Raw genomic sequence first — 13,618 nt, forward strand, 5'->3', positions numbered from 1 at the left:
GAGTGGTTTAGAACTGGTGTGGTCTCCATGGGCTGTATTTTGCTGAGCTGCCTTGGAGAAAAACTTAAAATCCAGGCATACCTGTTGTGCCCAATAGAAACATGTGCAGCATATTTTGGTGGGTGTTGTAATTAAAAGCAATCAAAGATGTTTTTAGGTTCTTTGCATAGTAGAAACCACATGCTTTTTAGTCCAAAACCATGAGAAAGCCTTTGGTATCATTTTCAAGTTTTTTATTACAAGACACCAGAATTTAACTTTTTTCTTTTTGTATTCTTTCACTAATAGCCATATATTAAACTGGCTCTAATACTTGCAGATTTGGGGCCAAGCAATTCTGACAACAATTTGGAAAACTGTACCAATAAGAATTTGAGCAACTTCCACAATGTAGTTATAATGCCACATCTCTTAGAGCAGTCAGACTTTACTGCACCAAGGGACCATGGGCCCATCCAATGGGACAAATTCCACAAACTAATTTTAATAGAGCATAGAGTCTGGTGTTTTTGTTTGTTTGTTTTTAAATTTTTTTCCAACTCCCCATCCCCTTACTCCTCAGATGAAAAGAAGTTATATGGACTTTGTGATGTTTTCTGCTATGTAAAATGTCTGGTATACCATCTTTGGCATGTCAAAGGAGTGGAAAATAATGCGTTTCGGAAAGAAGGCAAACCACTGCACCCACAATGCTGCACATAGACTCACATCACTGCCGAACATCTACCATAGTCCTTCAAAACATGCCGAGACAGGGCGAAGCCCTCAGATAGTCCAGGGCACCACCAGCCACTGCGTTGTGACACATGGTTTTTAAAGCATTATTTACACACAATAGGGAACACTAAGGTCAAGCTTTGAAGCTCAGTTAGGGTCTCTTGTGCATTAAGGAATCAGTGACCACCACTATGTAGAATTCACAGGGGCCATCATATCATAAGAATGTTAGAATAATGTTAGAATCGATCCAAGGGACACTGCCTCCACCCTTTCTTCACACACAGTTGATGAAGGGGGGAAATGTTTCTGCTGGACTTGATCACAAAGGGATGGAAACTCACCTGAGGGCAAGTTGCCTCTGCAAAGGATATACAGTCAAATCTTGACTAACTGGAATGCTTGGTAATGAGACATTTTAGGTGAATTATATCTTTCTTAATGAACCATGGGTCATGGAGGAAAATTTTGATTCAAGGACTGTGGAAAAGATCCAAACTGAATATCTTTGTTTGACTCTCAAGATGCTTTCTGTCTGAGAGTCTTAGGGTAATGGACATAATCAAATCTTCCTTGCTTATGATTTTTACAGATGTGCCTGATGGCCTTTCCCCCAGCAGATCAACTCTTACTATTTGGTCCTCTTAAATGCAGAAGTTGTAGGGGGCTGGAGGCTATGTGAGACAATGCAAACCACCTTGATTGCCCTGAAGAAAAACCATTTTAAATCTCTGATGTAATTTTGTTTGTTTGTTTTTGCTAAAAGGGAAAAGGAGCAAAAGTATACAGTCGAGGGCACCAATTAGCTAGATTCCAGTTAATCAGGCTTTACTGTAGATCATTCTTTAAAACACACAAAAAATTTATTTATTTGTAAATTGAGCCCCTCCCCCTCCTAAACAGGAAGTGGGATATTTTAAATCAGCCTCAAAGTTTAAAGGATGTGAATGGTCATATAATCCACTAAAAATGACATCAATTTCTATGCTAAAAGCTAGGATCAGGAGAGCTTTTAGGAAAAAGGCTTCTTTTAAAAGGGGGAGGTAGGAGGAGTGAGGGAAATAGGGTAATGAGTTTAATTTTCCAAATGCATGTTGGTCCACCCACTCATGCATTTATTTATCTTTTTTTCACTGCTAGTCAAATGAATCTCTTCCAGAACCCTTACTTTCGGGTTCCTTCTGTTGCAAACCTTTATAACCACATGTCACATTTCTGCTACATTCCAAAAGAAGCGTTGCAGAACCTTGAGGACAGTCGAATGTTTTTGTGATGTCGTGCATGCAAACTCTACACATTTCAACATTTCAGCCAGTGTACGGGTAGAGCTTCCAAAGGGAAGAATTTGAGAGAGATGGGTTCAATTTGGGAAAGTCTTCAGCCTTTTTTTGCTAAAGAAGTTATTGCCTCTGCTTGGGATGCAGCTGCAACATATCGTGACCAAATTTGGAAACTGGTGAGTAGGAGAAAGGGAGAATCTCTGTCATACTACCCAATGCTTGCTTGGGCCAAATCATCTGTCTCTGAAAAAAAATCAAACCTTGATACATACATGTTTCTCATCTTTCAAACTTACCCCCAGCCTTGTCTAAATCTATCATTTTGGCTCTAGGGATTGGAGAATATTAAAGTTCCCTGGGTGCCTCTTTCTAGAGGTTTGTCTCTGTCTGAAGGTACACTTTCTGGAAAATGTTGAAATGTTCATCAATAAAAGTTGCTGACAGTGAAGCTTTCACTGTAGTATGCCTGATTTTTAATGCATCAACAGTAACTCCCACTAATATCATCTATGCTATGAGATGAATGCATTGGAGACGGTTTTGATCTGTTCTGCATGCCACATACTCATCCTGCCTATGAGCCTGGCAGGAATGAGCTTGTCAAGGCTTGGAGATGGGCCTTGGGAAACCGAAGCTACAGGCAGGCAGGCAGCACCTACTTGTTACAGGGACACACACAAAGCCCGCAGAATTTTCCTAGGTCCGTCAAATTCTTTTCTGCTTCTTTCATGTCCTTATTGATTTGGTCCATCCCTTCCTCAATGCGTTCCAGTTGTTCTGATTAAACACAAGTATTTTATCCCCACAGAATGAAGCAGATGAAAAAGGACAAAGAAAAAAAAGACAAAACTTCAGACATTCACTTTGACATTAAAAAAGAAAAAAAAAAAAAAAAGGAAGAGAAGGGACTGCAGCATGGCCATTCCCAACCCCCCACACACACACACACACACACACACTCAGAGTGATTTCTCATTTTCCTTCTCTCTCTGGTTTCTTTGGTGGGCACATGTGCCCTATGGCAAAAAACAAAAAGAAAGAAAGAAAGAAAGAAAGAAAGAAAGAAAGAGAGAGAGAGAGAGAGAGAGAGAGAGAGAGAGAGAAAGAAAGAAAGAAAGAAAGAAAGAAAGAAAGAAAGAAAACTGGACGCCACAGATTAGAGCTGGTACCCAGTACCTACTTGTTACAAGGACATATGAAAAGGCCACAGCATTTCCCTAAATCTTTTAAATTTTTCTCGGCCTCCTTCATGTCTTGGTTGATATGGTTCATGCCTTCTTCGACACGATCGAGTTGTTCTGGTTAGGACAAAGGGATGACAGTGTGGAATGAATTTTTGGGGGTTTCCAACAGAACATGAGAAATGATTATGTGAACAGGAATTTGAAAGAGAAAGAGAGAAATTACAATGCATTGTCCAAGAGGATGCATTGTTATGGATCAGACCTTGCAGCTGCCCTATTCAGGCACAGGTAGAAGGAAGAGAACAAAAAGATGCTCAAAATAGTTTGTAATTCCAATATGATGGGGTGGGGTTAGAGGGCCTATTTGATTCTGAGTACCCAGGAAATAGCACAGTATATTCACTTACTCAGATACCAGTGAATCCCGAGAGAAAGAAAAACAGGGTGTTAGTTTATGATTTAGACATTCCAATTTAATGCTACTAGAAAAGGTACCTTTAAAATATCCAAAATATGCCTGTCTTTTTTTATTTTTATTTTATTATTTTTTTTTTTTGTAGCATCCTCAACTAGAAAGGGATAGAGAAGAGAATCCATTTTCTTCTTTGGAGAAAACAACAGCAGCAATAATTAACAATGGTCACAGATCTTTTACTTCCCCTGGCAGTGGCTATGTAGCCAAAGGTAGCCCACGATCTGTTCTTGGTTTTGTATATTTAATTCATAGAAGTTATAAAAGAAAGTCACATCAGTACAACAACACAAGAAATACTGGAGCATTTTGATCCCTCTCACATTCTGTGACTTACTTGCTCTGTAACTTTTGGAAGGCATTTCACTGATCTGCCTCCTAATTCCCTTGTCTCTACAATGAAGGGCATGCTAAATATCAACCCTAGGCAGAGGGCAGAAAGAATGACTGTCTCTGGAGGAGGGGTTTGTTCCTAGAAAAGCCAAGCTTAGTGTATGTAAGACTTAGATCTTGGATCGATAGTCATAAAAACAAATCATACTTTTAGGTTGCCAGGGTTACATTCACCAACTTGATTCATTTCTCAAAAGTTGTGTCATCAAATTGAGGTAACTATAAGTTCAACTCAAGGTTTTTTAAAATTGCTTTTAAGACCATTAAAGCAAAGCAGCCATGGGATGTCTTGGCTGTCTAATTACAAAACCTAATTATATTTTCATTCCTCTTTTCATCTACATTTCATGCATGCATGCCCATGCTTCCGGGAATAAAGGCATGCTTAGAATAAAACTAAGTACAGTTTTAGCCTAAGGGCATAAGTAATCACTTAAGAACAATTTCACATTAAATTGTACAGTGGAAATTGTCATTCTAAAAAACTAAGGTAGGTTTATTGGGTATCCAAACTAGAGAGACTGTAAATTGGGAAAATAAATGCCTATCGTTTTGTCTTTTGGAAAACACCAAAGAATGGAACTCAGTTTATTAGTAATATGTTCTTTCTGCTGTGCTCTTTAAATGATTGGTAAAACAAATTTCAGTGTTTATGCAGACTTGGATACTTGGAGAAAATCACAGGATAGTGTTGGGAGAATTTTACTGAATAAACACAGATAACATCATACCTTTAAAGAAAAAAATATATATATAAATGACAATTGTTTATATTCCAGATTTTTGTTCCTGAGCTTCACTCCAGTTTCCTTTTAAGAATACAATAAATTAGTTTGTAGATCGAAGAAAATACTCGGGAAAGGGGATTGGTAGGGAGGAAAGAAACTCAATATGGAAGAGCTCACAGCATCAAATGAAGAGCCATTGTACGTCCAGACAGAAATAGGGAAGTCAAATTTCAATTCAACGATTGCTGATGGCTTTTGAAAGTGCTGATTAAGATGGATTAAAGGAGGTCTATATGCTCAGAGGGAATATATGTTGGACTCAAATAATGACAACTGAAATAAACACAGATTACGGCATGGGAATACACATATTTTTTTTTAACCAAAATATTAACTCTGACAAGATTTCAGAAATCACATCTACTGTGTCTCCAGAGATTAGGATGTAACATATAAATATGTGAGTTGGTTCACAAGTGTTGAACTTCTGAACTAGAGAAGTGAAATTAAAAGATAAAAGCAAATAGGCAAATCTAAATTAATATTTCCAAGAATTGGGTTCTATCAAGGATCATCAGCTTGGTTTAGCTCAGGTTTGAAATTCTGAAGTTTAATTTTATTTAGAGAACTACTCAGAAAACAGTCTATTCAGAAAACTATTTTATACCTACCAATATTAGCTGACTATATGTTCATATAGAAATTATATCAAAACAGTAATTTAAAAAATATTGTAGAACCCACTTTGTCACAAATATTCTAATAATCATGTTAATTTTTAGAGTGAACTGAATTAGATTTGTGGTTATGTTTAGCAGATTGGGACTTTACAGCATTTTAATGATTTCTGTGAAGACATTTACCAGGAAGTTTGAAAGCAACCAATGCCTTCTCTCCCTTCTGGGATGGACAGGAACACGTGGGAGGCTTAAATAATGCACTACTCAGATTGGACTGCTTACTACCTCCCTAAGCTTGCTTTCTGACTGTTTTCTGTTTATTTCTGGAGGCTGGAAAGAGAATAACATTTTAGTTAGGAAGCATCTTCTAGTAGACAACACTATATCTTGGTTGAGCTTAAACTTTCACGTGCATGGGTCATTTGTGACAGACCTTCCAATGGCAGGATGAGCTAAAGGTACACATTTTTTTCTACTAATCTCATCTATGTAAGGCAAGGGCCCTTAGAATCCTCAACCTGGTCAAAACAAAACAAAACAAAACACTAGAAGAATAGCAAGAATCAGCACTATTGACCTACAAGTCTTCCTAAGCATATCAAGTTACAAGATATTGCCTATGAGATTTTAATTTTCCTTAACACTGATGAACATAGAAATTCATTTAAATAAATTTAAATAGCCATAAATGGTAGTAGCTACCATATTGGGTAGTACAGCCTTAATCATTCACAATAGTTACTGGAGAGTAGACTTTAACAGAAGGAATGTTTTCTCAAATGCTCTTATAGTGTCATAAACCTTTATGATAGCTGGATGGCTCTTTGGTTAGGGTTTTACTTTGAATTTCTTCTATCAGGAAGTGGTAAAAAATTTCACTATTTGGTGTATAGTTGATCCCAGGGGATTTTCCTGAAAGTCATACCTCAGCATCAAAACAAACATATAACCCACCAAAGAGGACAAAAGAAACGAGAGATATGGTGGTAAAGGTTTAGGTTATCCTGCATTAGTGCCAAAGTTGTTTCAGGGGATTTCTCTTGGAGACAAGTTTTCTAGAGGAATAAATGTCCCAGGGCTCAGTACATTTTCAGGGCTGTCTGTCATGCTCAGTGCTCCATGATGTCTCCTGATACCTGGATATAAAACAAGAAACCCGTAAGGAATTTCCCAACACAATTGTTTAGCTGGACAACCTGGAATGGTCTGGCCTGACCCAACTGTGGTTGGAATGGTTCTTTAGAAGGATGACTGTTTCTTGAAGCTCTTGTGTAGCTGCAGGTAGGAATAGTCAATGCTTTTGGTGTTCAGGCATAGACAAAATTAGCAGAGCATAACTGAAGAGAAATTTTAAAGCAGTATTACCGATCTAAGCAGCTAAACACGGCATATGCAAAATAAAATGCATCTACTATCGTAGCGAAGATTGTTGTTGATTCATGCTCATCTCTCATGTTAAAAGGTCTTGAGTTCCTATTGCAGCATAAAGGAGATGTATACCACCTCAGGCCAGGCAGAAACCGCCAACTTGTGGAATTTTTACAGTTGTATGTTTCTCATCAATGTCAGTCTATTTATTGCACATCTGTTAAAAACCGAGGCTATCATAGAAAACATGTTCATCTGAGAAATTCAGCACTTACTGTGGTATGGGTGGCCATAATTGAAATGTTTTAGCTCAGAACATTAACTATCTCATGGGGAAATCTGTCAAACAGATATTCTATTCTGCTGTACTTCTCAGGGAATGATACATGGGTGCTCCTGGGAAACATTTGCGCTTAAGAATTTCATACTTTTGCATCTGTAAGGGGATCTCAGCAAATTATATCTCTAGATTTTCTTCATCAGAGCATAATGAAATTTACAACTTGAGTAACTGTGTTATTTACTTTCTTTTGGATTCCAGTTTTTATGTCTTATGTTTCCATGTTTTTTTATGTCTTTATGTCCATGTTTTACAGTTGTGGGGGAGGGAGGCATTATCTGGATTTTCTCCAAAACTTCCTTTTGTTACAATGCTCCTTTCTCCACCACCTTCACACTGAAAATTATTTACTGAAAGAGTTGATTATTTGAGTGTATATGTATCGACTTTGCTCTGGAAATGAAGTACCACTATTTTTAAGGGCACCAACTGTTTAATCTTTTTTTTTTTTTTTTTTTTAAAGTAATGACTTGCTGTATCCTGAGTTTAAAACCCTGGGACATTGTTAGACAGACTATATCAGAAAATCTTATGATTGTGGCAAATTCATTTGAGGAAGTCTAAAGACTGGTATTGTTATAGTAATACCTTCAAAATAAAACTCTACTTAAGCTCTGTTATTAATATTTGTGTATAAATTTTGACCATTTGTATTTTGAAAAATAGACTAAAAGCATTGAGATTGATGTATTTCCAATACTCTTTTCTAATTAAAAAACCCTGATTGCTGTATATTTATTAAAAAATTGTAATGCAATAAGTGATGTAAAGACAAAAGTTCTCATATGAGAGTCATAGGGATATACCTCTGAGAACTTCTGTTAAGAGGGAATCCAGAGCCAGTCCTGTAGCCTAGTGGTTAAAGGAGCTAAATCCCATATGGCCAACTGTGATTCAAATCCTAGCCCTAATGGCTTGAAAAACACTGGATATATGTGTGTGCATGCCCCAAATCCTGACAGGATGGAGAGAAGGAGAAGAGATTACGATGTGACTATGCCCCATTGGAGGTTGCTTTATTTCTCTTTCTTCCCTCACTCTCTCTCTCTGGAAAGTGCATATACCCTTTGCCAATAAAAAGAGAAAGAGAGAGAGAGAAGAAAGAGAGAGAGAGAACGAGAATCTGTCAGGAGGGATGTAGGTGGCTGATGGCTCTAGCTATGTACCTGTGAGACCCACTACAGCATTTACATTGAAGCCTTGCTCTCCCTGGGAAGCTTCAAGTCAATAGCTAAGCATGGGGGGTGGGGGGGGGCTGGGGGGCTACAAGAGCTGGAGCATTTCTGTCTAGTACAGGGCTCCTCTAAGGAGTGACTTTTGCGCTCCTCTAAGGAGTGACTTTTGCTCATGGTCTTTTTTTTTTTTTGAGAGGTTTTTGCTATAGGGCGTGTGCGCTCTCAGACAGAGAGACAGAAAGTGAGAAATCATGCCCCAAGGGGCATGGCCACACTGCAATCCCTTCTCCTCCATTCTCCTCTCGGGATCTTGGGCACGCATGCACATGCGCCCGGCGTGAGTTTAAGCCACTGGGTCCGGGACTCGAACCGCGGTCGACTACGTGGGAGTCCAGTGACATAGCCATTACGCTAACTGCTGGTCCCGCTCATGGTCTCTTCATCAGCCTGGATGAGATTTTCACAGAGAAGCACTGAAGTCTAAGGTTCTCCCCACCCAAACTTTCCTTTCCAATCTCCTTTCACAGGAGTCAGAGCTGAGTCATGGCCTGAAGCCACTCCCTGCTGATTCCTGTTCCCTCTCCTCTTTACCCAACACAAATGTTTCCCAAACAAATTTCTTATACTTCTAAATGCTTCTTATCATTTATTTCCCTGAGGACTCAATATACCTCCCTCCAGTTCCTTTCTTCCCCATCCCAACTCCTTAGAAATCAATAAGTAAAGATATACCTCATTTATTGTATTGGTTGCATAACATTTTTTATGGCCATGCCATAATTAATTTGGTTGTTCTCCCACTGACAGAAATTTAGGTATTTCTAGTCATACATGATTATAAGCAATAAATATAAATTCTAGGAGTAAGATGTATTAGTCAAAGATAGGCGCATTTCAAAGTTAAATATACTACAAAATTATTTTTTGAGATATTTCTACTGGTCTCTATAGCACACAACTGTTGAATGACGGTTTGTTTCCTCAACACAGTAACAGCATTAGTTGTTATCAATTTTTAAAAGTTATACCAATCTGCTATAAAGTGTTGTATCTCATTATTGTTGATGAATGGAACATGGCTTATTTAGTCTATTTGTCTATTGAGGATTTGTATATACTGTCCATTTTTTTAAGGTCTTTGCCCTTTTATTTAATGCTATGCAAGAGTTTTCTGTATTTCAGGTAAATGCCTATGTCTGTGATTTCTGTGGCAATTTTTCCCCCAGCTTGATATTTGTGCTTGGGATTTATTTATGGTATCCTGTGCTATAAATTAAATAAGTTTTTACATTTTAAAAAGAAAAACTCATTATTGTGGAAATTTTTCTAATACTTTCTCAAAATAAGAATAAACAGAAAAAACTTCCAAAAATATGTTTCTTATGATTAAGAATTCAAAATGCAATCAGGCAACTAATTTCTGGCTAGAATTATATGCACTATCACCATATGGTTAGATTATTGAGATAAAGAACAATTATGATATTACCCTTCTGTGTTCTACGTTAGAATATAAAGATATTATACTAAAATGCTGGTACTCTGATTTTCATTATTTCTGGCATTTCTATAATGATTTTAAAAGTAGGTCAAATATTTCAATTGGTTTAATTTGTCTTTTTCAGATGATACTTTTTTGCTTATATCCTATTAAAAATAACTTCCAGTGAAGCTGGCAGGTGGCATGGTGGTTCAGATGCTGGACTCTCCCTTAAGGTCAATCATGGTTCAAGTCCCAGACCTGGCACCTTGCATTCTCACTTTTCCACTCTCTATAGTCACATTAAAAAATAATAATACACTTATTGCCAGATTTTACCTTTGTCCATATCTGTTGAGTATTTAGTATCTGCCTACTGTTTGAACAAAATTCTAATCTTTTTCCTGGTTTTAAGTCTTAGGCAATTTTTTCTTAACACTACTGTTGAATTTTGATGTATTAAAGCTAAAACTGCTTTTCTTGAAATTAAAAAAATACATACATATATATATATATGTATGTGTGTGTCTATCTATATATATATACATATCTATATGTATGTAATGACTACAGTAAGCTATATAGCCTCAGCTAGGTGCTGCTTTATAGTATGTTCATCCTATTCACTGAGTTTTATTCCTAAAGTCATACGTGTGTTCACAGATATGTGTATGTCCACTGTACTTGTTATTGAAAGTATTTAGATTAGTTAAGATCCTTTGTGAATCAATAAAATATGAAAAAAATTATAAATGGCCATTAGTCAAGGATATTATTGACAGTTGATTATTATTAACTATATTGACCAATATTGACTTGTTAATCATTATTGTTAGTCAATATTATGGTATATTCATGCAATCAAATTTATGTAGTCATTAAAATATATGTATGATGTCTATGTATAAAAATGTTGATAATGTGTATAAAAATATCTTTAATAAAAATAATAATAAGTAAAATAATTATTTTTAAAAATAGCTTCCCGTTATTTAGGGAATTCTCATAGGTGACTTGGACTCAAAACTGCCAGGTTTTAAATAAGGATGATCAAAAGAGTAGATAATATAATACACTATATTCTCATTCTTTCTACATATTATTAAAAGAAAATCAAATTTATTAGAGGTGGGGTTAAGTGGAATAAAATAATTCTCATACTGTCCAAAATACTATCATTTAAAATAAATAAACAAATGGCTTTTGCTTTAAAAGTTCTGTTACCTCAACACATAGAACAGAGATAATATTACCATTCATTCAATCATGAAGAAGGCCTCGACATTTCCATACTTTTTTCTTTTTTACCAATCTTTTCAACAGAGGAAGGAAAAAAGCAAGATGAAAAGTCTAGAAACTTTACACTCATATACATGCATAACACATGTCAAAATGGCCCCCTGGGTATGCACAAATAATTTAAAACTGCATGCTATTCAGATGAGGAATTGTGCTTACTGAAGAAATCTGAACTTACCTCCTTGTTCATCCAACATAACCAAAGTCCTGATACCAGCATCTTTACTCTACATTCCAATAATGGTAGCAAAGTTGAAAAGAAGTTAGAGAAAAAGAGAGAAAGAGAAATCAGTAAGGGAACAATTAGTTATAGAAATGGAAAATGAAGAAGGACCAAAAAAAAAAAGGGGGGGGGAAATAATGGCAAGGGCATTAAGGGGTTAGATGGAGGAGGGGCAATCAGAACAATGGGGTATCCTGTGGATTTGCTCTATTAGTTATTCTCAGGGGGCAGAAAGGGTAGAAATTAGAATGGGACTTCCAATACCTCTCTCTGTCTTTCTATGGCAAAACCCTTTAAAAAAAAAGGATGCATTCAACCTATATTGGAATATACAAACTTAATATTATACTGTAACTTTTATATTTAGAAAATAAATGCCTATGGTTTTCATAACATCCATCATTGAAATCAGAGCTATTAAAATCCTCATTAGTATGTTATGCCAAAAAAGAAAATGTAGATTTTAATAGGTTGAATGTATCCTTTTGCCCCATTGGGAAGATGTATAAGAATCTTGGGGGCATAAGATTTTTAGGTTTATCAAAAGAGAGCATGGATACACAAAGGTGGAGAAACGCAGCTCAAAAGAAGACCCATTCTACCATTCTCTATGAAGAGAAGTTCTACAACATTTAGAAAAGAGATTGAGATGAAAAACAATGACTTTTTTTAATGAGATCTAAAATTCTCCTCAATGTTACAATATGAGAAAAGAATTCTCTACACATTTTACTGCAGTTCTTTTGTGTAAGAGAAGCTTTTAAAAGGTACTCCTCATCTCACTCATTATCCAAATAAAGCAAATACCACCTGACTTCTGTGAAGAAGAGAGTAGTAGTTGGTAGGCTGGGAAGGGACAAAGACATTCTTGTCCTTCATTCTCAGTAGTCATCATTTCTAGAAATTTTAGCCAGTTAAGTAAAGGCCTTTCACCTTACAGAGTAAGTGTTAACATCTTTAAAATGGCATTGTTTACTTAGGATTACTTATTTTTTCAAGGAAAGCTCATGGTAGCCTCCAGAATAAATTTTAAAAATTTAAACAAACTTACTTGGAACTAAGAAAGGAAAGTGATGTTAGTGGAGCTCAACAGAAGATTTTCTCAATATAGCATTTGTTTGTTTGTTTGTTTGTTAGAGGGTGTGTGCACTCACTAGAGAGAGGAGAAAGCACACCCAATGGGGAATGGTCACCCTGCAATTCCTTCTCCACCATCTTTCCATCCTTTTGGAATTTGGGGCATGCACACATACATGGTGGGTGTGTTTTTTAAGCTGCTGTATCTAGGACAGAAACCATGTAGTTGACCACATGGGATCCAGCCACCTTAACCACCAGGTCATGGAACCAGCCCTTAATGCAGTATTTTAATAATAAAATTTCAATAGTGCTTCTAAAAAATTAAATAAAACACTGAAAATTCTTCCTATGTGCTTTTACAAACTCACCATTTTTGAGATACATGGGTTGATTCTCCAGGACAAGAAAGCCTACCTCCATTTTGAGCATACTTTGATAGGTCTTAGCAGGACAGTTAGAATGTAGTTTGGAGAGTGAGAGCACAAGGTGATTTTAGGAGTCATTGACAGCACAGATTATAAAGCCAGATTCTGGACTGGAATCTTGGTGATTCTATTTCCAGCTATAGGACCTCAGCCAAGTATCCTGGTTGCTTTTGTTTGTAATACAGCAATAATAATAGTTAATACCTCATTGACTTTTTATGTGAATTAAATGAATTAATATGTGGAATGCGCTAGAAGAAAGCTTGTTTAATAGTAAGCATTACATAAGTGCTATAAAATAAATATACTCAGAATATGCTGACCCTGTGTACTGGGAGTCAGATCTAACATGGCCACTGGCTTGAATCCTGGCCTCAGTGGCTTGAAAAACACACCAGACATGTATGCATGCCTGCCCAAAATCCTCACAGTGTGGAGAAATGGAGGAATAAGATTGCAGCATGCATGTCCCAATGGGAGGGTATCTTCTCTCTCTTGTGAGTACATATGCCTTTGGCAAATAAATAAAAAAAGAAGGAAAGAGAGAGAGAGAAGAAAAAAGTAAAAGAAACAAGAAAATGCATGTATAGCAGACTATCTCAGCAAACTAACAGTATCATTACCAAGTACCACCGAAAGCTTCTAGACCAAGACTTCTCAAATTTTAATGTGTGTCTGACTCTCCATGCATATGAATCATCTTGTTAAAATATAGGTTTGGATTCAGTAGGACTGTGGTAGAGTCTGAGATTCTGCATTTCTAATAAGCTCCCT

At 36.6% G+C, this 13,618-nt stretch overlaps 1 protein-coding gene across 2 annotated transcripts in view; it reads right to left on the reverse strand.

Moving 5' to 3' along the window:
* Window positions 1-13,618, reverse strand: part of SNAP25 (synaptosome associated protein 25) — a 111,299-nt gene that overhangs the window by 13,849 nt on the left and 83,832 nt on the right. Inside the window, exons 4-5 of one of the 2 annotated variants that reach the window (XM_006150914.3) lie at window positions 11,295-11,343; window positions 3,178-3,295 (exon numbers count right to left, since the gene is read on the reverse strand). In XM_006150914.3, coding sequence (XP_006150976.1) covers window positions 3,178-3,295; window positions 11,295-11,343 — 167 coding nt within the window. Of the gene's footprint in view, window positions 1-2,656; window positions 2,775-3,177; window positions 3,296-11,294; window positions 11,344-13,618 lie in introns of both variants that reach the window. The other variant, XM_006150913.3, reaches the window with a different exon arrangement.

The sequence above is a fragment of the Tupaia chinensis genome, unplaced genomic scaffold (assembly GCF_000334495.1).
Source record: "Tupaia chinensis unplaced genomic scaffold, TupChi_1.0 Scaffold000305_1, whole genome shotgun sequence".
Lineage (NCBI taxonomy): Eukaryota > Metazoa > Chordata > Mammalia > Scandentia > Tupaiidae > Tupaia > Tupaia belangeri.